The sequence below is a fragment of the Trichosurus vulpecula genome, chromosome 5 (assembly GCF_011100635.1).
Source record: "Trichosurus vulpecula isolate mTriVul1 chromosome 5, mTriVul1.pri, whole genome shotgun sequence".
Classification (NCBI taxonomy): Eukaryota; Metazoa; Chordata; class Mammalia; order Diprotodontia; family Phalangeridae; genus Trichosurus; species Trichosurus vulpecula.
In genome coordinates this window covers 89,873,877-89,901,319 of record NC_050577.1, presented here as the reverse complement: position 1 = coordinate 89,901,319, position 27,443 = coordinate 89,873,877, and the positions used below count along the sequence as shown (strand labels likewise).

General features: G+C 39.0%; 1 protein-coding gene across 1 annotated transcript in view; it reads left to right on the top strand.

Moving 5' to 3' along the window:
• Window positions 1-27,443, top strand: part of DPP6 (dipeptidyl peptidase like 6) — a 1,232,953-nt gene that overhangs the window by 969,494 nt on the left and 236,016 nt on the right. Inside the window, exon 8 of the mRNA XM_036759527.1 lies at window positions 22,924-23,044. Coding sequence (XP_036615422.1) covers window positions 22,924-23,044 — 121 coding nt within the window. The remainder of the gene's footprint in view (window positions 1-22,923; window positions 23,045-27,443) is intronic.

The window sequence follows — 27,443 nt, the reverse complement described above, 5'->3', positions numbered from 1 at the left end:
TGATGAAATTAGAACAAGGTTAATCCCTTTTATCTAGGACAGCTTTTCAAATACTAGATTGGCCGGTCTTTTCAAGCAACCTTTGTATGCCTTGGTTTCAGTGAGGCCATATCTTAGCTGGTGCTTCCAGTTTTGTGTTAACCACAAATGCAATGAGCATGCCATCTATTCCTTTGTCCAAGCCGTTTATAAAAACATTTGAAATACTAGATCTCACACAAGCCAGAATATCATTCCACTAGGGACCTTTCTCCACATGGGCATTAATCAGTTAATCATCATTCTTTGATTCCGTGGGTTCGACCTATTTTAAATCCATTTGCACGTATTGTTATACACTATACATCTTGCCATCTTGTCTGGAAGCATATGATAGAATACACAGATGCCAGATAGGCAACACATTCGATAGAGGACTAATAATCAGGAAGACCTGTATTCAAATATGGCTTTAGAGATTTACTAGCCATGTGACCTATTCAAACCTATTGCAAGTTACTTAACCTCTGTTGTCCCAGTTTCTTCGTCTGTAAAATGGGAGACATAATAGCACATACTCCCAGAATTATCGCGGGGATCAAATGAAATAGTAATTGTAAAATGTTTAGCACAGTGTCTTACATTGTAGGTGCTATGTAATTGTTAATTATTATTATTATTACATTGGCAAATGACTTCCTGAAACCTGATAGGCTATGTTTGTAATCTTTCTCTGATCTACTAGTTCATAATCCTCTCAAAAAGGACATTAGGTTAATCTGGCATATTTTTTCCCCCGAAACCTATATTGGCCTATAGCAATCACTGCTTCCCTTTCTACTTGCTCACAAATTATCCTATCAATAATACATTCTAAGAGTTTATCAGGAATCAAAATCAAACTCACCAAACTATAGGTTAAATAATCCACCTTAATTTTTTTAAGATTAGAAATATTTTCCTATGTCTAGAGTTCTGGCACACCTCACAATTTCAACAGTATTTTTCAGAAGTTGGCAATTTTGCCTCTTCATATGAATGCACTGGGTTTTTCCATTTGTTTCTTGCTCTGTGTATGTCTATACAGCCATCTGGGTCTATGAGTATTATTACTTCCTGTTAATTACTGGGTCATTGCACTGTTACTCTTCTCCCTGCATTGTGTCAACTACACTATGTGGTATTTGTCCTAGAGGAGTTTGTAAATAGTTTTTCCTTCCCTCCCCTTTTTTTCTGTTTAAATCTCTCATGGTTAGATCTATAAATCATTAACAGATATATTCTTTTTGGACCTCATAAGATATATTTCATCCCTGATCAAAGGCCTGTCATTTCCATATCTTAAGACCTAGTCTGGAAGCTCAAATAGTCATCTGTAACAATATCCTCCTAGCTAGCTAGTCACTTCTCATATCCTCTTTTCTCTTCTAACACCCCTACCTTCAGCTGGCAGCAATGATTCAAAACAAAAATAACAAAATCTCTTTCTTTGTTACTAAGCTGTTCAGTTCCTTGCCTAGGACTTCTTTTAAGAAATTCACTGACTTAATAAACTGTCAACAGAATTAAGCAAATAAGCATACAAGATAAAGAATAAAGTTTTATGTAACACTTAGCCTTAACAAAATAAAATCAAACACATCAATGGTTAACAAAGCAAAAGGTAAGAGGGACAGATTTTACTTTGACTAATTACAGACATCCCTGAAGTACTACTAATGTTGGCTTTTTCTTTTTTGTTTTTAAATTTAGTTATAGTCAATGTACATATAGTTCTGATTCTGCTTATCTCATTTTCCATCATTTCATATAGGTTTTTCCATGTTGCTTTGTATTCATTATATTTATATTTATATAGTGTCATAATACTTCATTTCATTACTATAACTGTACTTATCCATCTTCCAAATACTATATATGCACATTACTTCTATTTTTGCTATTACAAATAAAAGTTATACATATAATGTAATATATAACACATTATATTTAACCAGTATATCTTTTATTCCTTTTATGATATTTTAGGATATTTTGTGATATTTTATAATCCCTACCATTGGAATCACTAGGTGAAAGGATGTAATGTCATACTTCTCTCCAAAATATTCACACCAAACTCTAATACCACCATTCACCTAAAACTTCCTAATTCCTAGAGATGTTTTCTGGAGTCATTCTCATAGTATTAATTGTCCACATTTGATGAGTCTGAGAAGGTTCTCCACTATATCCATAAAGAGTGTACCTCTTTATTCATTTCATGTTAACATAAAACCATCTTCTTGGCAACTTTCCGGTTGGCTTGGTTCCTCCCAATTGAGAGATATGGCTCTTGATAATGATGAATATATATGATGTATATGTATAACATATATATATATATAATGATATGTGTGTATATATATACATATTCATACATACATACATACATACATACACACATATATACATACATACAAACTATATATATATACACTATACATATACATACCACAGAGCACAGGAAATTACTTTCTCCTCCAAGGATGCCCCTCCACTCTTTGTGGGCAGAACTTCAGACCTATTGCAGAGTGTCAGTAATTCAGGATGCTTCAGAGACATGGATTTTTAGACTTCTAGGTTTAGAAAGGATATGAGAGGTCATGGAGTTGAGCCTGTACCTGAGCAGTAACCCTTTGCTTCTTCCCATCCCTTTCCAATGTCACATTCTTCTTTCCTCCATCTTTCTAACACAGATTTGAATTCCTCTCTACTTCTTCCAATCATCGATCCTTTTTGTCCCCTTCGTTGTACTTTTTCCATGCTTTCAAGTAAGACTTCAGTTATCTTTAATGAGCCAGAGAGAAGAAAAGTATTTCAGTAGCCCTTTCACCTTCTCCTCTAGCTGGGGAACAGTGTATTTTTGTATACATGCATTTGCTATTTAGTGCTGGCATAAAAATAGATGTAGCACAATCCCACTAGCACAATATACTAGGGAGATTGTCTGAGAAAGCCGAACTCTAATCCTGTCTGTGATATGTACTATCTGTGTGCATATCACTTAAATTCTCTGAACCTCAAATTTCTCATTTATAAACTGGGATGATAATACTTATAGTATTTACTTGGAAGGGTTGTTGTGATGTCAGTGTTTCATAAACATTGCAAATATGAGCTATTATAAAGCTTACCATTTATGTTTGCTAAAATTAAGTCACTTAGTTCTCTGTTGTTCTTGCTCTCAAGTGCCACAGCAAACTACCTGGAAAGTAAGTAAACTGTAAACTACTGGAGGAAGAGAGTGGCATAATGGGAAGAACAGAAATGTGGTCCTGGCTTGGAATTATCAAAAGGGACAAGGTGTATACTCTTTTTGGTTCTCAAGGACCACATCTGTGCAAGAGAATTATTATACCTGCCTCACCTCATGGGTTTTCTATGGTGATTAAATTACTTTATAAAAGTTCTTTGAAAATATCAAATTATCTTAGAGATGTATGCAGTGTTTTTACTCTTTTCATATGCCCAATTGTTCCTACAGAAATAGGGTGTCTCTTGGTGTTTTTCCTTAGCTCTTATTAATGCCAAGTGCTTGTCTTTCTCACTTGGCTCTCCCTGAGGATATGAGAAGAAAACTCAACATTCACCTAACTGATGTTTTAATCTAAATTTTTTGCTCTTCCTAAAAGTTAGCTGTCAACATGGAGAAGAGCCCAATAGACATAAAAACTCAATTGGAAAATATTTTGCCTCTCTATAAAAGACTGGATCATTAGGCTTCAGGCATTTCAAAGGAGGCCAATGGTAGGATTTTTTTTGAAGTTGTTCTCTATTTGAAGAAATTATAAACTTGCCATAATTGTGTCAGTTGAATTGCAAACAATATTGCAAATAGAAATCAAATAAATAGATCTTAAAATTAATAAAATCAGAGGAAAAAGACACCCCAAACTGGAAAAGAAAAGAACTCATCGAACAATTGAAGTGTTCTGCCATAGGCTTCAGAACCGATTCTTAAATAGCCATCATTTTTCCTTTTTTTTCAATTTTGAGTAGAAAAGAAGGAATATTTGGTGAGGGGAAAACATAAATTCATTATGGAGTCTGAGTGTTATTACTCATGCTGAAGTCTCCTTGCCGGGCCTACTCTTTGGGAAGCTACACCTTCCTGAAACCAAGGTGTTCACAGGGACTCAATGAATCAACCATTGGGAATTAGAAAATAGTACTTTTGCCTTTACCAGCTGGTGATGAACAAGAACTGAGATGTTTTGTTCTGATACTTATAACCCATAGATCCTCTGGTAAAGGGGCAGTGAGGTGGCCCAGTGGCCTGGAGTCAGGAAGCCTCATCATCCTGAGTTCTAATCTGACCTTAGACATGTACTTATCTGTAAAATGAGCTGAGGAAGGAAGTGTCAAACCCCTTCAGTATCTTGGCTAAGAAAGTTCAGCGCCAGACACTACTGAAACAACTGAACAAAAATGTACCAGATATTGTGCTAAGTGATTTACAAACATCATTTGATTTTCACAACAACTAGGAGCTATTATTCTCCCCATTTTGCTGTTGAGGAAACTGAGGCAGACAGGTTAAGTGATTTTCCCAGAATCACATAGTGTCATACCATAAAGTGTTCTATAAATGTGAGTTAAATTATCACTTATCGTTCATCTTTGTTTTTGCTTCCCCCCACATACATATACATACACATATATGTATATATATAGATGTATATATATATATATATATATATATATATATATATATATATATATATATACGCATATATACATATGTCAGCTCATAAATTGCCATCTTCTTCCCTATCAAGCGGGGCAAGTGAGTTGGACTACTCTTTTTAAATCCTTAGCCACTAAACCCCACCTCCTTTTGTGATTTCTTTTTCATTTTAAGGGTGACCATTTTAATTTGATTTCCTAAAGATGCTAAGGATTCTGGGAAGTACATAATATGACGTGTCCTAATTCCCCATTCCCTAAGGATAACCCCAGGCCCTGTGGAACCACTAGATTGCAAGGTATCTTGGCATGAAGCATTAACAGTATTCCTTGAGGATTCTAAATGGTGTCATATTGAATGAGTCAGACAAGAATAGGAAGCACAGAATTACCTGTCATTTCCTTGGCCTTGGTTTCAGCTTTCAAAAACCCCTATCTTTTTTTAAGGCAAAAAAAAAAAATTCACCAGTTTTCTCTGTGAGAGTGAATTGAGAAGATACATTCCAGGCATTGAAGTGCCTCCCTGAGGACCTTCTCTTTATGTTTATAGAGTCAACCCATAATGTAAGAATTTCTTTGGTCTTCTCTCCCCCACGTAGAGCCAGAAGGATCCTATAGCATCTTCACTTTGAGCCAGAGAAATGGCAGCCATCACTCTGGCTGCAGATTGCAAGACTGCTGTCATTTTCCGTCTATACAAAATTAACCTTGTGCATCGATAAAACTGTATTTTTCTAGTATCCTCTTCGGTCAAAAGTAAAATCTCCATTCCCTCTTCTAGTTCCAGTCCTGGCACTCACTGGCCATATGACTATGGGTAAAGTCTCTTCCCATCCTGATGTTCACAATGACAGGATGGACTTAACGATCTCTAAGGTCCCTTGTAGTCCTAACATACAGCAACACTCCAGGGATGATTCTAGAGCTATGCAGAGACAACAATGGAATAAGTATGAAAAATGTGTCATGAGAGCATAGGTTTAGAGATGGAGAAGGCTTTAGAGGCCATCAAGTCCAACTCCTCCATTTTTCAGATGAGGAAACTGAGTCATAGCCATGTGAAGTCACTTACTCAAAACCACATGCTTAGTGTCAGAGGCAGAATTCAAATTTCCTGCCTCCAGATCTGACCTCTAGCAATCACACCACATAGCTATCTCTGCACAGCTGCTCTCAGGGTTCAAATACTTCAATTTTCCTCTCACATTTTCTTCTTCCCTTTAAATTTATCTCCAGATTATAAACAGGGATGAGAACATTTCATTAATCAAAAGAGTCAAGTGTCAGAAAATAAATTTATTCAAAAATTACCAGGTTTTTCCCCCGTGATCCTTTTAGTTAGATTCTTATCATTCTTCAGTTGTTTTTTGCTTCTGCTGTCATTTACATCCTACTTTTTTAAAAGGACCTTTAAAGGCAGAAAGAAGGTAATTTGGCTCCTCCAGAAGAAATTTTCATAAAGCAGTAGCCTCTAAACTTAATGTGAATTGTTGTAACTGTCCTATGATAATTGTCATACGTGCTAAACTGTAATAGGGGAAAATCAGGCCCTGAAGTGGCCACGTTGGAAGAGCCTCATTCAGGCTTCACTGATGTTGAGACCATTAAATCAGCTCAAAGTCACATTTTCATAACACAAAGTGGAATTATGCAGCTTGAATTTCTCCTGATATTATGATGGGGTTTGAAATTTAACTTTATTAATTAACATTTTCATTTTGCTATAATTTTAGAGTGCTTTGATTTTCTAGAAGTGGTAATTACCAAGTGCACAGCAGAAGGTAGGATGCATACTAAGAGAGTTTTATCACATAGTTCCTGCTAAGCACAGAGCTTAGAGAGATGCCTCTGTTCACCCAGACCACGTTACATAGACGATTATCAAACAGTGGCTTTAGTGCTTATTAAATCCTTCCAGAGATTCTGCTATATCCATTGCTGAGCCGTGGGTGAAATAAATGGATGGTTCTAAATTAATCATGGGTGCGTCCATTTTCAAACAGAATCTATTCATTGTAGTGTAAATTAGATGCACTGTGTAAAATGACTGTGATCATAGGGTTTAGAGATGTAAAGGGAACCTACTTTGGAGGTCATCTAGTTTAACCCTCTCATTTTAGAAAGGAGGAAACTGAGGCCTGGACAATTTAATTTCTCCCACTTACATGGCCACCACCCTGGTTCAAGCCTTCACTGTATTTTGCTTGGACTATCGTAATAGCCTAGTAATTGGGCTTCCTGCCTTCTCTGTCACTGTACTCATCCATCCTCCACAACTGCCCAAATGATTTCATTAAAGCACAGGTCTGACCATCTCAATCCCCACTAAGCTCCAGGGCTCCAGGGGTTCCCTATTCCTTCTAGTTCAAAAGAAAACCATTCTGTTCATCATTTAAAACCTTTCGAAATCTGCCCCTTCTCTACTTTTCCAGGTACATTACTCATTCCTCCCCTTCATACACTCTATATCTCAGTCCAGCTGGCCTGCTTGCTGTTGCTGATATATGATATTCTATTTTCTGACTTTGCACAGGCCGTCTATTAAGTGTGAAGTCCCCTCCCCACTCACTTCTGACTCTTAGAATCCCTGGTTCCCTTTCATGGTTAGCTCAAGTGTTACCTCCTAAATGAGCTCCTCCATTATCTCGCAAGTGGCTAGTGCCTCAGTAGAATATAAACTCTTTTAGGGAAGAGACTCTCCTATCTCTGTCTTTGTGTCCATGGTGCCTAGAATAATGTCTGGAATATAGTAGATGCTTCAAAAAAACCTCATTGGTTTATTGATTGGTTGGAGAGACACAGCCATGGTCAAAGACTACTGAGTGGGGTTGCTGGAACTTAAAGCCAACCCTCCTATAGAACTACCTTTGACTAGAAAGCTCTACTCAATGATGACCCAGGGTTAGTTCTCTAGATTCTTCCATGACATGCTCCAACTCATGGGATCATAGACTTAGACCTGGAAGGTACCTTAGATTCCATTGGGTTCTACCCTGTCTTTTACAATTTATGAAATGGAGGCTGGAATGGACTACTTGCTCTCTAAGCACCTTTCCCAATACACTGATGCTGAAAGGGTTAATCTGAATAGAAAGAAAACATGACACTTCCCTCAATAGAAAAGTCTCATAAACCACATCAAATTTTAAAATTTAGCATTCTGGCTTAAACACCAGGTTCTTGATTTTTCATAAATGGGGTTCTTAGAGGCCAGTCACTTGAGTAAAATGGTAACATCTGAGTCTTCTAAGTCTTCAAAACAGAGAACCAGACTCTGACCTTTCTTGGTATCCCCAGCACTTAGCACAGTGTCTGGCATACAGCAGGTGCCTAATAAATACTCATTGATTGGCTCAGCAGGAGTAGTTGACCAGCCTTCCTCTCTCTCTTCTACCTCACCCTTTTTTCCTCCTACTTTCTCTCGTAGTCATTCCGTCTTTTACCCACAGCATGAAGGAATTTTTAAATCTGAGGTGAAGATGCTCAAGAAAACAGACACTGAAAGGGGAATACAGAAGAGAAACTGGGCCCTGGCTTTAGGCCTCCACCTCTCCTGTTCTCTGGCTCTTGTTTCAGGAACATCTGTTTTACAACACTTCTGCAAAGCCCTCTAGAGTTACATTAGGGAGGCAAGCCTGTATAACAACATTTAAACTATGAATTACTTCATTTGAATATCTGTTCTACTGCTCATTTCCATGCAATGGGGCATCTGTTCCTTTGGAAGCTCATTTGTTAGGGAGAAGCAACTTCCTTTTCCCTCCTTCTACCCTTCTAGCTTGATCTAGATGAGAACAGTAGCAGGGCCACATGTCATCAGGCCTGTTTTCCACCCAACACAGAGACATATGGTGAGGATATTGTCCCATCCCAGAATTCCGCCAGGCTGGAGCTGACAGAAAGAGACTGGGTATCCATCAAGGTTGTAACTAGGCTCAAAGGCTCAGGGAGCTGAAAAACAAAAACCTCTCTGGTCATGATCACAGAAACAAACAGTAGGTATGAAAGTGACAGAAGTATTGTCAGTGAGCAAAGAAGGTCAGAAAACCGGGGAAGCAAACAGGGTCTGAAGGATGTTTGTGAAACAGAGCACCAAGTGACAGACCAGGGAGGTGTGAGCAGTGTCCACCACAAGACTGAAGAAGGGACTCAGGCCATAATTGAAGCCAGAATCTGGAAACCAGGAAAACAGATGGTAAAGGCTGAGATCTGGAGTGAAAAAAAAAAGCCAAAATGCAATGAGTTGGTCAGCCCATAGGAATGTTTCAGAGACTTAAAGCTGAACAGGGCTGGGCCAGCCATGATTTTACACTCTGCCTAAAGCAGGCCAGTGGGGCTTGCATTCGCAATGCCTACAGAGGGCCTTTATGATCTTCTTGATATCAACCTCAGAACTTAGAAGGTTTTTCCTACCATTCTCAACATCCCTTAACCCTAGAAGACTAGGACTCCTTTACCTGTGAATTTATCAAAATCCTCCTTGAACCTCACTTGATTTTCTGTCTTGTTTTCCTCCCCTTCCCTTACTCCTCAAAGAAACCAGATCACCCTCCCAAGATGCTTTATAGGGGATTAATCTCAAAGCAGAGACAATGCAACCATACAGGAAAGAGGGAGGAGATACAATAATGGATAAGGAAGATAAAGTACACAAGTTATAAAAATTCATATGAGATAAACCTGGTCCTATTTGGCAATTCTTTGGGAACTAGGTCTTTACTCTTTTTTTAAAACCTCTCTTTGTTCCTAACTAACCTTATTCTGCTACATCTTATCCTCGAAGTTAGTTCAACTTTAGGTCTTTAGCTGGTGGATTTGTTTGATGGCATTACTTGGATTTTCCATCTTCTTTCTAGCTTCTCAAACTATCTCCCCCTGGACTTAATTAAGGTCTTCTATCTCCCTCACCCACCACTAATGATCTCAAAGTTCACTTTTTTCCTCACCCTCAGTCAATACTTTCTATTCTACCTGAAATAATCCTCCTCCTGGTATATAGTCCCTTGATAAAGAAATTGCCTCTTCCACCCACTCTCTTAGGTGGGCACCAAATCCTTTAAGCTATGACTACAAGTTTAGAACTTCAGGATCTTCCTCCCTGAACTTGGACCCTTTGTGCTATTTTTAGCAGGAGCTCTCATCCCCGAAATAATCTCCTTCAGATCTTTCCTTGACATACCTGTTTTTCTGCCCTCAGTTCCTTCTCTCATTGGCCTTGACATAGCTGAGCTTAAAGATATATCCTCGAGCCATTGACCACAAGAACACCATTCCTTGATTTTTTCAGAACACCATTCTTTGGCCCTTCCTATTGTTCCATATCTTCCTCATATCTTGAGGCATAATGCTGTGACTTAGATCGTATTTCAGCGAGTGAAATGAGTTCTGATCTCCAGGCTTCATGATAGTTAAAAATAATATTTGGGACATGAAGCGTGTCATCCCTATTCCACATGACAGTCTTTCACATACTTAAAAGCTGCTATCCTCTCTGAGTTTTCCCTTCTCCAGGCTGAACATCTCTGGTTCCTTCAGCTATTGGAGTTCTGGTCAGGTTTGCCAGGGCTGGCATTATGTCTGTCGAGGCCCCTCATTTGATCCCTAGCACAGATAACTGAGGAGCAAATAGATTTGCATGCACACAATGTATATCTTTGCTTGTCTGGAGCATGAGCATGAATATTGTGAATTTTGGGGAAACATGTTCTCCCCAGATAAGATGACCTTTGGGAACAAAGGAATAGATAAGCATTATGGAGACCCTCAGTTTCTTTCTTTGCAACAACAGGGCGAAGATGAATGATTCTATTTTAAAGGTGACCTCCACCATCTTAGAGATTTCCCACAGGAGCAAACCTGACCTTTGGCAATAACTGTGACCCTAATGTTTGCACACTTCTCCTATCTACCACTGATTATATATACCAATAAGGTGTAAAAAAATTATCTATTAAGAAAAACCTTATCTGTATCCAAAGGAGCTAAAGCCACTCCTAGGCCTACTGGTCTCCCTTAATGCACTGATAAATTTATTTTCACTCCAGTCTAGCTACTCACTTCTTGACCACTTAGTCTTACAGAGCTCATGATGGGTGAGATTCTCCCTCTGCTCTCATGAGACTCAGGCTGAGAAACTCTCATGATGCTTGCCTCACCTAAACAGTGCTTCTCATTAGTCTAGCTACAGGTTATTGGGCCGCCAGAAAATTTTCTAAGCCACACCTATTAGGTTGAGAGAGAGGGGAGCAGAAAGGGTAGTGTTACAGTTTCAGAGACAAACTCTACCAATGCCATCTTTTTGCTCAGGGCTGACCTGGATTTTGAGGTAAATAGAGTAACTCCTTTTCAATAAACTTATCCTTTGAGCTCAAAATAGGAACCTCTCCATTGGTCAAATCACAGGATTTAGAGCTGAAAGGTACTTTAAAGGTCATCTAGTCTAACAACATCATTTTACAATTGAGGTTACTGAAGTTACAAGGGATAAGTAACAGAACTAAGGTTTGAATCCACTGTCTCTGACTTCAAATCCAGTGCTCTTTTTACTATACCTCTTTACCCCAACCTTCTGTAAACTTATGACCTAAATTAATCTGTTCAAGGGAGAATTGTCAGAGCTATCTTTTTTATTTCATTGTAGACCTTCGATGATAGAAATAAGGCCACTCTTTTCATCACCAGCGCAGAAAACTTTAAAGAGCAAAGAGATTTGTATGTACAAAAAGTATAGCTTTGTTTGCCTCACCAAGATAGGATATTTTTACAAATATCATCTCCTTTGATCCTCATAATAACCCTGTGAGGTCGATGCTCTTATTAATAACTTAGGTAGAGTTTATTGGGCAACTAGAAATTCTCTTAGCTACAGAAATGTTGGACAAAATGGTGTCATCCTGGTCACTTATATCATGCTGACCGACTTCAAGAAACTTGCTTTTATTTGGAGAAAATTCTTCTGCTTTGAAAAGTAGTCATGTCACATCCCACCAGAATAGCCCAAGTTAGCATGAGGTTTCACAAGGTGTAAGGCAAGTCTGAAGAGATCTCTTTGGGTGGATGATTTTGAAAGTGAAGCTTTTCCTTTAACATTTAAAAGCTGTGCCACTGGGGAAGCATTTATTGTTTTGCCTGGGATGTTTCATCTCTATTCTGGTTGACATTTTCATGAGATGAATTGTACAAGTGCTCTCTGGTAAGAAGAGTAATTTTAAATTCTCTATCAGGCTTCAGCTTATGTGTGGCTTCAGACCATGCCCTTTGGTATTAAAGCCTGTATTAATTTGCCTGTGCAGAAATTTAATGTAATAGGTACACTGATTTTTGAAGTGAAGGGCATGGAAGGAAACTAGTGAGAAGTAAGGGATATAAGACAGGACTGATATTGGTAACCACTGTACGCAGCAAGTGATTAGACAGGTGTTCAATCAGTGCGATTCACTGGTGTAGTCCTTTATGCTTTATGAGACACATTGAAAGAGTCCTGTAACATGGATTCAATTGAATTCAGCAAACATTTATTAAATCCTTACTACTTGCCAGGAATGATGTTTCATACTTGGGTTACATTCTACTCGGAGACAACAGCATGTGTACGTATAAGTAAATTCAAAATATCTACAAGTTAATTTCCAGGCTTCTTGGAGGAGGTGACACTCGGGCTGACACTTGAAAGGACTTTCAGAGGTAAAGGTGAAAAGGAAGATCATTTGAGGCAGAGAAGATAGCCTTGTCAAGTCACAGGAACGGGAATAGGTATAACAAGTGTGATCTTGTCCATTTTCCAAATTAGGAAAACTGAGGCCTCAAGAGATTGAGTAATTGGCCTTAAGTAACTTTACTGGTTTGTGGTCGATCCAGGACTAGAGTCCAAGTTTTCTGATTTCCAACCTCAGTGCTCTGTCAATAGGAATGGGGAACACTTTAAAAAAAAAAAAAACTGAATGTCTCTGACCTATAGAAAAGATCTCAAAAAAAAAAATCACATGGACAAAAACTTTCTTTAAAAGTATACCGCCCTCCATTGATGTTTTCTGTAGACTGGTTTCAGTTAGTTTCTTTATCTCCTTTTTAAAAGAAAGGTTTCTCCATCCTAAGCAGACCATTTTGAAGTTTGTCACGTTGTACAAAGTCATGAAATATTCACACAGAACAATTTCAGGTTACACAATACACATTTTGTGTCTGAATTGCTTCCAGGAAGCCTGGAGAGAGAGAAATGGTCTTCGGTTAATTGTTTTGAGTTCTGAGACTTTCTTTCACCAGAAATTTGATTTAAATGTTCCTATCCAGGCTCGGTTATTTCCCAGATATAAAAATACAGCCAGCTCCTTCTAATTTGTAGCACCAGGGGCAGTGAGGGCAAGGATACTTCAGATCCCCAAGTAATTTTAAAAGCTGATTTTGGCCAGTGGCTACAAATGCCTCATTCACTACACTTTCCCCAAATATAATAGTGACTTTTAAAACTGGCCATTTCAGATTTTAGTTCTTCTATTTCATTTCCCATTAGACTGGAAGTTCTTTTAGAGCAAGGATTGTTTCATTCTTTGTGTTTATTTCCCCGGTGCCTAAGACAGCATCTGCCACATAGGACCTTAATAAATGCTTGTTGGTTGATCAATTTATTAAAGGAAATACTTAACAGCCAAGTAGCTGTTGGGAGGGCAGAGGAAAAGAACTTAGATGCCTAGGTAATTCACAATTAAGTTATCAACCCCTGAAAAAAAATCAAATTGAGGAAGGGAGGGAGGCAGGGAGGGAGGGGAAAAGAGGGGAGGGGAGGGGAGAGGAGGGAAAAGGCAATAAGCATTCATATGGCAACTACTCTGTGCCAGGTACAGTAAATTAGTTTGAAAATAATGAACAATATTGGCTATGTGTGTGTGTGTGTGTGTGTGTGTGTATACATATAAAATGTGCTTATACCAACATATAATCGACAAGCATTTATTAAGTGTTTGCTTTGTGCCAGGCACTATGCTCAGTGTTGGGGATACAAAGAAAGGGGAAAACATAGTCCCTGAAGTGAATTTTCCCATGAAAGGGACAACATACAAATAACTATATCCATACAAAATATATATAGTATAAATGGAACGTCATCTCAGAAGGAAGGCACTAACAATAGGGGTGACCAAGGAAAGACTTTCTATACAAAGTAGGATTTGAGCTGAGTCTTTAAGGAGGGAGTCTAGGAGGCCAGGTGGTGGAGGGGAGGAGAGAGGGCATTCCAGGCATAGGGACAGCCAGTGAAAAGCCATGGATTTGGGAGATGAAGTGTCATGTTTGAGAATGGACAAGTACAGTGCCACTGGATGTAGAGTTGAGTTGAAAGGAAGGGGTATGTTGTAAAAAAGACTTTAAATTCCAGACAAAGGATTTCATGTTTTATCTTGGAGGTAACAGGGAGATTTGGAGTTTATTGGGGATGAGTAAGGTAAGGATGACATAATCAGACCCACGCTTGAGAAAAATCACTTTGACCCCTGAGTGGAGAATGGATAGCATGTATAAATGTGTCTGTGTATGTATGTGTATTGGGGCTGAACCTTTGATTGCCTTGTTATAGGGAACTCCAGAGGACAAAACTCCCTCTTAGGATATAGATCAGCACACCCTAAAGTGCCTTGGGGCACTTAGAAGTTAAGCAACTTGCCTAACATAACCAGTAGGGGTCAAAAGTGAGATGGAACCTAGGCCATTTTGTTTCTAAGAATAACTTTCTATCCTCTCCCTCTCTTTTCCCTCCCTCTCTCTCTCCCCCTCCCCATACACACACACACACACACACACACACACACATGCACACACACACACACACACACACACACACACACACACGAGTGCATACACAGGCATTGTGGCACATTGTATAGAATTCAGCCTTGGCTTCAAGTCTTGCCTATGACATGTGTTGTCTGTATGACCCTGGGCAAATCACTCAATTTCTCAATGCTACCAGACAATCATGTAAGTATTTAAGTGGCAGATCAAGTTCTGACCTAAATCTCTGGAGTAAGTGTCCTCAACAGAGCTTTCCTTAACCAGTGTAAGTTTTGATCAAGAAAAAAGAATACAGAGCAACAACAACAAAATTTCAAAATTCAAAACCTATGCTTGCCCCTTTGAGTTTTAAAATGATTCTATTGGAAAGATCCATTTCTATGCCTTTTCCCAAAACAAGATAGCATTTGCCAGGTGCTTGATGGTGCCTTATTTCCTCACCTCAAAGTCCATGTAGTGTTTTTGCTTAAAAAGAGTCATATTGTTTCTGCTCCTGAGTAGAATGTAAGCTTCCTGAGCCAGGGACTATCTCACCATCTCTTTTTTATTTCCTGTAACACTTTGTACAGTGCTTAGCACATGGCTGGTAGGAACTAGACCTGTGATTTCATTGGTGTAGGGAAATCCCTTGTAAGGAAATTCCCAATGCAGGTCAACACCTTTTCTTCAATTTATATTTGTATTATCAATCAATAAACATTTATTAAGTGCCCACTATGTCCTAGGCACTGGGGATACAAAAAGAAACAAAAGACAATTTCTCTCCTTAGGGAGCTTACAATCGAATGGAGGAGATTAACAAATATATACAAACAAACTATATTCAAGATATATAAGAAATAATTAAAAGAGGGAAAGTGCTGGAATTAAGAGGGATTAGAGAAGGCCTCCTGTAGGATTTGCCTAATACATTGAGAAGTTTGATGACTTGCCCAGGGTCTCACAACCACCATACATCAGAGGCAAGACTTGAACCCAGATTCTTGGTTCCAAGTCTAGCTCTCTATCCACTATGCTCTATAAAATATCTATTAAAATTATTCTTGACAATTAAAGACTAATGCACATGAAACAATAATGAATAAAAGACAGCGCAATTCATATTCTGTGATTCTATATGCTATAAGAGTTCAAAGGGAAGGAAGATTCAGTGAGGCCTGGCATAGTTGGGGAAAAAATGTTTCATGAAGGATATGGTTCTTGGCTTTGACTTTGAAGAATGGCCAGAATTTGTGGAAGGAGAGAGGAGAGAAAAGACACTCCAAATAAAGGGAGGAAAAATAAGTGAAGGCATTCAAGAAAAGAAATTAAATATAGCATGTTACTGATATAAGAAAGGGACAGACCTGACCTAAAGCAAAAGTCTTATATTAGGGAGTCACAGGAAATCAAGTCACATGAGTAGGGTGTGGAGTCAGGTTGGAAGACATTCAGTAGGTCCTTTGAGAGAGAGAGGGGGAGATCATGTCTCTTGCCTCCTCTAGTTGCAGAATTCGGCCCACCCAATTTACACAGGTAAGTTCCTCTGTAGAGATAAGGGTAGGATCCCAAAATTTGTTGCACTCTTACTCATCTGATTCATCTGGGTCTCTAAGTGGGAATCTAAGAAAAAGTAAAAAGCATTTTCAGGAAGGAGACTAAAGTAACTAGGGACAGGTATGAAGAGCAAAGTTTTCTATGCCTCCCATTTGCTCTGTTCACTGGTATATATACAGTGCCGCATGCTGGGAATGGAACAGTCAAGATTAAAGGCTTTGGTATTTCAACAGTATTTCCACAAACTAAATATAAATAGCCTCAACCCCTGATCCATCTGAAGAGATCACAGCTGTAGCATCTTTCTGCAGCTGCAGGGTTACGTTGGGCTTATTTATAAAAACAGCTATTGTGTGATATGGAGTTAGGAGTTCTCTTCACCATAGCAAATGTAGAGAGATAGGAGTCTGGGTGAAGAATCCTAGATTCCTAGAATTGTGAGAGTCTGTAGAGGCCTTAGGGAACATATGACTCAGTCCATTCATTTTTATTAATTATGAAACTGGAAACCTTGAATGGTAAAGTACCTTGACTAAGGTCAGTGTGCATCAGTCTTTTCTTATTATAACCAAGAAATTGCTACAGTAAGAAAGGCATAGATTCCAGGAATGAGGAGCCAATAATCCATATATAATAAGATCACATATGGAATATTGTATTTAATTTTGGTTGTCATATTTTAGGAAGCATATTAATGACTTAGAGAAATCCAGATCAGGCAGGGGTTGAAGGAACTAAGGATATTTAACTTGGAGAAGAATAGACTTAGTAATAGTCATCTTTAAGTATGTGATTGGGGATTAACCTTCTATAAGCTTGACCCCATGGGGCAGAACTCCTGGCAGTGGGAGGAAGTTGTGAAGAAACAAATTTAAGTTTCACTAAGGAAAGACTTACCAACAATTAGTGCTGTTGAAAAGTGGAGTGAGCTGCCTGGAGAGGAAAAGTCTGGATTACTCTTTCTTTAGAATATTGTAAAGGAAATTGGTTGTAATGGTTGGATTGTACTAGATGACCATGGAGATCCTCTTCAATTCACATTCACTTCTTATCACAGTTATTGGGAAAACCAGACCTAAAATACAAGTTTTCTAATTCCCAATCCAATGCTATTTGTTAGACCATCCATTAATTATTTTTTTAAACTAGGCTGGTTGCCTTTCTGATCACAATAACTGCTATAATATTTTGATAGAGATATGTTACCATGCTTCCATGTTTATTCTTCCTTAGGTAGTCCCATCTGCTAGCCTCATCATAGATATCAGTCCCCATGTGTTAACTGACTGATCTGGTGATTAAGTCTTATTAGGTGCAAAGGCCCAGGCCCATACTTTTGCTAACCAGGTATGAAGTCCCCAACCTATACCCTTTTGCTGACTAGGTATGAAGCCTTAGGAACCTAAGAAGGGTATATAAATTCAGAGGTTAGCATTTTGTTTGGGGCTCTCACTCACTGGAAGAATGTCCTGTGATTTCACCAGACTAGACTCTGGGTAGCTGCTGTTAAGGAGCCCCCTTCTTGAAAACCCAGATGTTGGTGCTTCCCTGGCAACTATCTACTGCGATGTTGGACAGAAAGCTAGAAGCCTGTCTACTGATTTGTGTTATTTGATCTGTTGATATTTTCTGTTTGTAATTTCTGTCTGTATTTGCTCTGAAGTACAGGGTGTTGGCTTTTCTCCCTGTACTAAGTCTGCTGCAGTCTGCAAATATCATCTTAGAATAATGTTTTTAAAAATCATAAAAATAAAATAAATAGAATTATAAAGGAACCCCATCATATTTAAATAGTTACCAAAATATATTTCTAAATAGTTCATAGACCCCAGGTTAAGAAATTCTGGTGCAGAGGATAGATTGAAAAGTATAGAGATGCAAGGCAGAACTGTTAGGAGGATGTTCTTACAGTTCAAGTGAGAGATAACAGGAGTCATAATATTATGGTAGTAGTAGGAATAAAGAGGGACTGATCTGAGATGTAATGAGGAGCTAGAATTGGGAGAATACGGTAACAGACTCCATATGAAAGATGAGTCATAGGTCATACCTAAAGACCCTAGACAGAACTTTAAGGTTTTCACAATAACCTTGTAAGGTTGACACTTCAAGTATCATCATGCCCATTTTATAGGGGAGGAAATAGGGAATAGAAAGGTTACCTGTGGGCTTTGTCTACAGATATAAAGGCATAAAGTGTCAGAGCCATAGTCAAACCAAATCTTTTGCTGAATGGTACAGTGGATAGAGTGCTGGGCATGGAGTCAGGAAGACCTGAGTTCAAATATGGCCCCAAATGTTTATTATCTTTATTACTCTTGGCAAGTTGCTTAACCACAGTCTTCCTCAGTCTCCTGAACTGTAAAATGGGGATAATAATAGCACTTACTCCCAGCATTGTCATTAGGATCAAATGTAATAATATTTGTAAAGCACTTGGCACAATTCCTGGCATATAATAGTCACCTAATAAACGCTTCTTCCTACCCCACCCCCTTTCCCTTCATTCCCCTCCCTTCCTTAGTGCTTCTTCTGTTGTAGCACACTGAGTTCATGAGGTGCCTGTTGATTCCTTTTCATCCATTTAACCAGTATTTATCGAGCCCTTGCTGTGCGTGGGGCACTCTTCTAGGCTTTACTGCTAATTCCAAGAATAAGCAGAATTTGAATGACCAATTTTGGCACCTAGGGCAAAGAGCATGAAATGTATGCCCTCAAATCAACTTTGTAATTCACGGTTTGAAAATAATATAGAAAGAAATTAAGACAAATTCACTTAAGCGGAGGATGGGAAGGGAGCAGAATTAGTTACTATAGTAACATTAATGCTGAAAGAGAGCTGTTAACTTTTTTAATTTTTGGTGCCCCAGGGCAAGGCCCACACCATCCAGCCGAATTATTACTCCAAGTAGAAAATGTTCTTTCTTCACCTCCAAGAGCTATAATAACCTCCTTGAGGAGCCAGCACAAGCAGACACATAACAATGAAATGAAGTAGTACATAGTCAATGCCAGATAAACACTAGAGATGCTAAAAGCTGGAAGTTCAAACAAAGGATATATCACTTTCAGCTGCCTTCTCACCCTACAACATCCCTCCCTCCCTGTATTGACAAGGTCCTCCCCAAACCACCATTTTGAAAACAGGTCTAGACCAGCCATCCTGAATTTTTCTCTGAGTTCTACTCCTGACTCTCTGCACTTCATAACCTCCATTCCTCCCTATTCCTTTTCTTTTCAGTTTTCTTTTATGTATGCCTTTCTCCAACTCCAAAAGAAGATAACCTCCTTGAGGGCAGGGACTGTCTATTTTGCTTACATTTGCAAAGACAGCTAGCTGGGGGCCAGGGAATAAAGAGTTATGCCTACAGTCAGGAAGACCTGAGTTCAAATTAGAGAAGACACTACCTGTGTAAGCCTGGGCAAGTCACTTACCCCTGTTTGCCTCAGTTTCCTCAATGGTAAAAAGGGGGGAGGGGAAGAGTAATAATAGGACCTACCTTTGACTGATACCTGTGAGTATCAAATGGAATAATATTTCTTATATTTGAAATAATATTTGTAAAACTCAGTGCAGTGCCTTGTACGTTGTAGTCCCTATAGAAATGCTTTTTCCCTTCCCCTTGCCCCTTTATATTTGTATTCCCAGCACTTAATACATCATAAATGCTTGTTGCCTTGAAACAAAGAATATAATGTTTGATTTGGTTGTTGGAGGATGAACACACTTTTTAAAGTAAGAGATGGGGCTGGAGGGAACAATAGCAAAGTCACTAATGTGTGTGCAGGAAGTTAAGAGTAAATCAGTTTGGCCAAGAGTTGAGAGACAATATGACACTGGTGGATTGGGGCCAGACTCTGAAGGGTCTTGAATTCCAGACTAAGGACTTTAAACTTTGTTCTGTAGATGGTGGGAAGTCATCAAGTATTTGAGAAAGAAAGGGCATTTCATTTTTACGAAAATTAGTCTGGCAATAGAATCAGGATGCTCTGAAGGAGAAAGAAATCAGAGGCGGTAAGAAGGCTCCTGGTCAGGTAAAATCAAGGAGGAACTAGCCCTGGAGGGCACATCTCCAAGTCACCAGCAGGAGATGTGCTAGTTTCTACAAACCCCATTGGAAAAAGGAAGATTTGGGGTCATCTGTGCTCCAACCACTTACCCTAATTCCACAGCTTGGCAAGGAGAAAGTCTGAAGGGTTTGAAAGTGAAAGAGAGCCAGGAGCCAGAGGCGAAGGAAACTTTTACATTAAGCTGTAAATTTTAGGGGAAGGCTTGTGGAACCCTCCCTACTCCCACACCCAAGAATTGGGGACCTTGAGGACTGTGGTTGGGTGTAGGTTCGTGGCACTGGTTTTCTGTAGTCATGACCCAAATTCTGTTTCATTGCAAAGATACTGCCTCCTCTGTCTCTTCGTATAATAGAGAAAGCTAGGTGGCATGGTGGATAGGGGGGAATAGGGATCAAAGGAAATAATAATTATAAAGCGCTTAGAACAGCATCTGGCACAATAGTGAGTGCTACACAAATGTTAGCTAATGTCATTTATTGTTGTCATTATACGTGTGTATATATATATATACATACATATATATATATACCCATATACATCTCATTATATATATGTGTGTGTGTATATACACATATATATACATATATATCTCATATATATGTGTGTGTATATACATATATATACATATATATCTCATTATATATATGTGTATGTGTATACATATATATATACATATATATAAATATGCAGGGCAGGATATTTTTTCTTTAACTTATATTCTTAGAGAGGTGCCTGGGAAACTAGGAGGTTAAGTGATTTGCCTTAGAGGTGGAACTTGAATCTATTCTTCCTGACTGTAAGGTCAGACAATGCCTCCTGCTTTTCTCTGGTCTATTAGCACAGTCCCCAGCACATAGTAAGCACCTAATAAATTCTTGTCAGTGTGTTTGTCCCTCCTTTTACAATTCCCTATACCAGGAAAATCACAGGTCCAGTCTCCATCCTGATAAGACAGAGGCTATTCTCCTGGCTGATAGACTATGTTAATTCAACAAAGGAAAAGAATGTGTTTTCACTTGAAAGATCAAAGGTTGTGGCTAAATTATTTCCTAAACTCTGAGTGAAATATGACAACTTCTGTCAGAGTTTCCCATCAGCTAGTCATTTGGACACCTGTAGACGTAGATGAAGTCTAAACTCTACCCAGCCTCTCGTTAAAACTTAACTGGAAAAATCCCCCACCTCAAACAAAACAAAACAAAAACCAGAAAACATCTCCAAAACCAAATATCCTTTTTTTTTCAGAAACTTGACCTCTTGCTTCATTTTTTCCTTTGGTCTATTAAAAATAAAGCCAGGTTAAAAGAGTGAATGTAATACTGAATAGAAGTTTTTTAATTTCAGAATCTATTAATTGGTTATAACTCTCTTAGCTTAAAAAGCTTAGAAAGTATGAAGCAAGTTAAAATTTCAATCATGCATCTTACCCTTAGGCAAACTCACCCAAACAGCTACTGGAATTAAATTAGGATGTATACTTGCTCCTGGAAGCTATCCAACTCATTTCTGGTTGAAGTGCATACTCTAAGAGCCTGAGAGACCTGAGCAGAAAGCCAATATTCTATATTATTTCCAAGGCCCCTTTATGATGAGCGTGATATGGGGAAATTGCTTTCTTGTATTTTCAGAAAAGATATTTAACATTTGCCCCAATGTCAGTAATGTGTAAAATACTCACCCTCTATATATTTGGTAAATGTCATTGACAGTGTGGGTTTTTGAGTGTACAGGTGACTGGTTTTGTTACCCTTCTGGGCCCTCATGTCTCTCGACTGATAGCAAGAAAGTGCTACAGTAGTATTTCTGGTGTAATGTTTTCCCTGAGAATTGAAATATGGAAAACTCAAGCCTGAGCACCTGAGCTTGCGTGTACAAATGGCTCACCAATTTGGCTGCTAGATAGTGCAGTACGTAGAGTTTTGGATTGAGTTCAAATCCAGAAATCATTTAGTCCAACCCCTTCATTTCAAGGATGAGGAAACTAAAACCCCATATCACGAAATGATTTGTTCATGGTCACCTACCTAGTTAATGATATAACTAAGACTATAACCCAGGCTTCTTGACTTTGAGTCCACTGCTTTTAATATCAAGGAAATTCATCTCAGCAAACTTTTAAAAATTGCTGCTTTGTGCAAGACTCTACTTGGTGTTGAATAGACAAAGATGTAAGTGATGTGACCCTTGCTTTCAAGGAGCTTTGTCGTTTAGTCATTTTTTCAGTCGTGTCTGATTCTTCCTGACCCCATTTGGGGTTTTCTTGGAAAAGATACTGGAGGGTTTGCCATTTTCTTCTCCGGCACATTTTACAGATGAGGAAACTGAGGCAAATAGGGTTAAGTGACTTGCTCAGGATCACACAGCTAGTAAGTGTCTGAGGCTGAAGTTGAACTCAGGAAGATGAGTCTTCCTGACTCCAGGCCAAGCGCTATATCCACTGTGCCACCTAGCTGCACCTCAAGGAACTTAGAGACTAATAAAAAGAGATTAAATGTCAATGTAGATAGAAATAAGAGTGAACTGACTTGATAGGGTGACCAAAATTCCTAGACCAAATAGGTTATTATAGTTGTTTCATTCAGCATTAGGGGCCAAAATGAATCAATTCATCGCCTCTTGAGTCACCCACACACGGTGTTGGATTGTAATGATCATTAGAGGAAAAAAGTAAATCCCAAGTAGCCCTCAGAATATTATACTAAAATAGTTCTATTACTTAAGCATGAGACCAAATAGCAGTGTTTCAGATTGCAATAAAAAGTAGTCCACAATTTTGTGTGGGCCTCCCTGGTTAATTGTATTCTTTTTTTTTTCTTTCCAAATTAGATATTTATCTTTGAGAATAACATCTACTACTGTGCCCACGTGGGGAAACAAGCAATCCGGGTGGTCTCTACAGGGAAAGAAGGTGTCATTTACAATGGTCTCAGTGACTGGCTATATGAAGGTAAGATATCCAAGCTCAGAGATAAAAAGTGGAGCTTTTTTTTTAATCAATTTGAATTTGAGCATAGGTGAAACTGCAGATTCTCAAATCTCTCTTCAGTTGAAAGGGGAATACAAGAATTTGGAGGATCTTCAAGCTGTCACATATATTGTAGTAGGGACTGCTTGCCTGATGTGCCCCAGTGGGAGGGGAAGGTCCAACTTGACCAGCTATGCTTTCCCCTGCTCTTTTTTTCCTTGGAGATATTTTAAAGAACAGATTTGTTTTATTAGGCCTTGATGCCTGGCAATGCTCATCATTGCAAATGTAGGCATAGCTCCAACTGGACAAAGGTTTTTTGCCCAGAGTTCTATGAGATATCAAGGGAAGAAAATTAAAATTGCCATGAAGAAAATACCTGGGTGATTTCCTCTTCTGAGTGCTAGCACCTTACTGGACATTTTTCTGCTAGCAAATACATTTTAGCTCTATTTGTGATACGTTTGTGATTGGCAGACGTGTATAGTCCTGTGGAATAACTAAATACTTGTTAGTTAAACTTTCCTTTTAAAACACTTGCAATCAATCACTGTGCCTCATTGGATGTTGAAAAATGTTTATTTGAGAATGTCATTGAAAAATTCCAATTCATATTATTTTCCCCTCCTCGGCATATGGGTCAAGTATGCTTATTACCAATGACATTTTATTGATAAACAGCTTAAGCTCTTCTCAGACTCTGTGCCTGGGACCAGATGGTGACAAAAATACTCGTCTTGGTAGCAAGGTTCCAAGGGAAGGGAAGAGGATGCTAAGGATAGTGCCAAGCCAATGTGCTTGTCATTCTTCTTATTTTATTAAGTATCAGTTCCATTCATCCAACAAATATTTATTCAGTTTTTATTTGCTCAGAGTAGCATCCTGGGCATTGGGAGAGATGCGAAGTTGATAGAAGACATAATTCTTGACTTCATAAAGCTTCTAATCTAATAAGAAGATAAGACAGAGACAATGATAACTGATAAAAAAACTATTACACAAAACTCTGGTAAATAATTTAGAGTGATGCAGAACAAAGTTCTGTGAATTATTCATGCTGAACCCCTATATCCAAATGACTTTCAGCATTTTAAATACTAAAAGTTTTGGAGAGAAGTGATTTAATGCAACTGTTCTTAACCTGGCCCCTTGATAGGTTTCCCCACAAATGTTATGATCTAGTGACACTGGCTTGCTTGCAGTTCTCTGAACATGACAGTTCATCTCCCATCTTCATACCTTTGCACAGGCTGTCCTCCGTGCCTGAAATACTCTGCCCCTTCACCTCACCTTCCTGGTTTCCTTGACAACTCAGCTGAAGTCCCACGTTCCGCAGGAGGCCTTTCCCAGCTCTTCCAGCTACTAGTGCCTTTCCCTCTTAGGTTACCTTCCGTCTACTCTTGTATGGATCTAGTTATTTACATGTTACCTTCTCGAGGGCAGGGACTATTTTTGCCTTTTTTTTATATCCCCAGCATTATCACAGAGTCTGGCACATAGTAAGTGTTTAATAAATGCTGGTTGACTGACTAGTGATAAAATAAAGTGACTTTTTAATAAATATACCAGAATTTACCCATCTGAATGTGTTACTCTTCCTTCCAAGTAGTCACTTTGGTATCAGCCTAGATATCAATAATGCTGCCTTCCTAAAAAGTTCCTTTAATGGGACATTGACATAGATAAGATCATAGATTTAGAGCTGAAAGGGAAATCAGAGGTTATCAGTCCTTTTTGTTGTTGTTGTTCAATCATTCCGTCATGTCCAACTCTTCATGACCCCATGGACTGTAGCACACCAGGTCCTTCTATCTTCAACCAACTCTTGAAGTCTGTCCAAGTTCATGTTCATCGTTTCCATGACACTATCTATCCATCTCATCCTCTGCCATTCCCTTTTTCTTTTGCCTCCAATCTTTCCCAACATCAGGGTCTTTTCCAATGAATCCCATCTTCTCATTATGTGGCCAAAGAATTTAAGCTTCAGTGTTTGAGTATTCGACTTCCAGTGAATAGCCTAGCCCATCATTTAGCAGATAGAGAAACCGAGATCTAGAAAAGTTAGGTAACATAAGTGGCAGAGGTTGGATTCGAGTACTCAAGTCACCTGACTGTAGAGCCATGAACATTGCACCATGTTAGCCTCTGTAATAAGGAGTGAGGAAAAGTCATACCTTTTCTATTCACATTTCTCATGGCATTTCCCTAGGTTTCTCTTTGGCATTTCCCTAGGTTTCTCTTTGGCATTTACTTCAACCTCCTTTGTTCAAAGGTGGGGTTGGCTGAGTAAATCAATCAAATCTCCCCATCCTACTTAAAGTGACTAATTAGAATCCGTGTTTTGACATCAGTTCCATGTGAGAAGGCATCTCAACAGCATCAGAAAATCAGAGGTGTGAACCAAGAGTGAACAAGGCCTGGTTGAAGGTTCCACAGGAAGCCTGTTGAAGTAGGTAGAGTAGCTTGGTCATCCCATGTGGGGCTTTTTATAAAACCAGGAAGACAGTTGAGAATAGAAGATTCAAGCCTCTGGTAGCTTGGGACAAAAGCCTCTAGCAGAGTTCCTAAAAAGACGTCCCTTGGGCATGAAGAAGAAGAGGATGCTCTTGGCCTCCATCACCCCCTACCTCCTACTCCAAACCCTGACCATAGAAGGACCTTGTGAACTTCAAAGTTAGAGAATTTGGACTTTGGCCATGATTCTTGCAGCATCCCCTGGACATTATTGGCTGGCAGCAGTGTTTTCTTTAGGAGCCAAAGATAAATGAGGCATTATGAGGGAAGGCAGATTGAAGGTTCCACAAGGAACCCAACAGAAAAGCTCCATTGTACCTAGGGAGGAGTTTATAAGTACCCCCATGAAGGGGATAAAGCGACTTCTGACAACCCAAAGCTATGAGTTATTACTTCGTCATATGTGTCCTTTAAGCTTGAGTTCACTTTCCCCTCCACTACGAAAGCTTCCTCAACTGTGGGAAAATATAAAACAGACTTTGGGGGAATATTTTGTACCAGCTATATCACCTTAGTAGATGCCCCTTTCTAAAAGCTAATTAAATCTTGCTTTACTAATTGATAACAGCTGATGATCATGGGAAGAAGTATATCAGTGGGGGCTGGTGAACAATAGTGCTAGAAAATCACCCCCAAGGCCTCAAGATTACCCCAGCCTCGACCCTTAGTGGCATGTTGCTGAAGGCCCAGCCTTCTAGTGCAAATGGAGAATTGGAAGAGTAGCCCCCAAATATATGCTGTACTTGCACCTTAGTTATTTGCATTCCATTCCCCTGACCATTATGTCCAAGAAGAATTCCTTGGAAGCAAGATCTCTTTTCAAGCAGTTTGTCAGCAAAGAGCACTTTGAGCCAGGACCTCAGATGTGATCCTCTTAGGTGGTAATAACTCTACCAGGGTCATAAGAGGGAAAATAGATAGATATTTAGTGTTTAAAATTAGCCAGTTCCTACATTACCTAGTTGAAGGTTCTAAAGGACACTCCAAGGATTTGGTTGCAGTAGCCTCAATTCTTTCTAGGATTAATCTACTTTTGCTTCAAAAAATCCACAAGGAGAAGATTTAAAATGGATTTTTAAGGCTCTTTCACATAAAATGTAAAAGTTCATTGCCATTCAAGTTAAGGCTTTACTTCGTTCAGTCTTTTGAAAGGAAACTTTGCTTCGAGGTATTTACACTGAATTGTTGACTTGATAATCACCCCCCCCCAATTTAAATCAATTGGAGCTGATGTAGCACCTTAATCTACTTAGTGTTTTCCCTGGAAATTTATAGATTGATACATAAATTATTATATCATGGGAGCCCCAGGGAATCTTGCTGTGGTGTTGGTTTTTATAATAGGAAGATAAGCATTGAAGACATTTTCTTCTAAGGCTTAACCTTTTCAGTTCTGGGCCCTTTAAATACTTGCAGAAGTAGGATAAGAAAGCGAAGATCCTCAAAGCTATTACAGACAGATATGTGCTTCTTGGAAGGGTGCTTTGCAAACGATACTGCTAGAGTATTGATTTATTCAGAAAATGAGTTTAAAACAGGGCCAAACTTAGCCCGAGCCAAAGCCAGAGGAGTCAACAGATAGCCAAGTGTGTCATTTGAAGAGATTTGAGCTACTTCAGGGCCTTTCCGGACCACCAAGTTCATTCCACAAACACAGACCTTTTTCAAATTAACTGTAGGAAAAATAGCCACCACTCAAAAATACCTAAATACTCCACAGTTCAGTAATGTTGGGGGTGGAGGTGCTTAGGGCATCACAGAAGTCTTTGATGGGTCAGGGAGACCTGAGTTTGTGTGACCCTGGGCAAGTCATTTAACCTCCATCTCCCTCAGTTTCTTCAACTGTAAAATGGGGGAAATGATAACA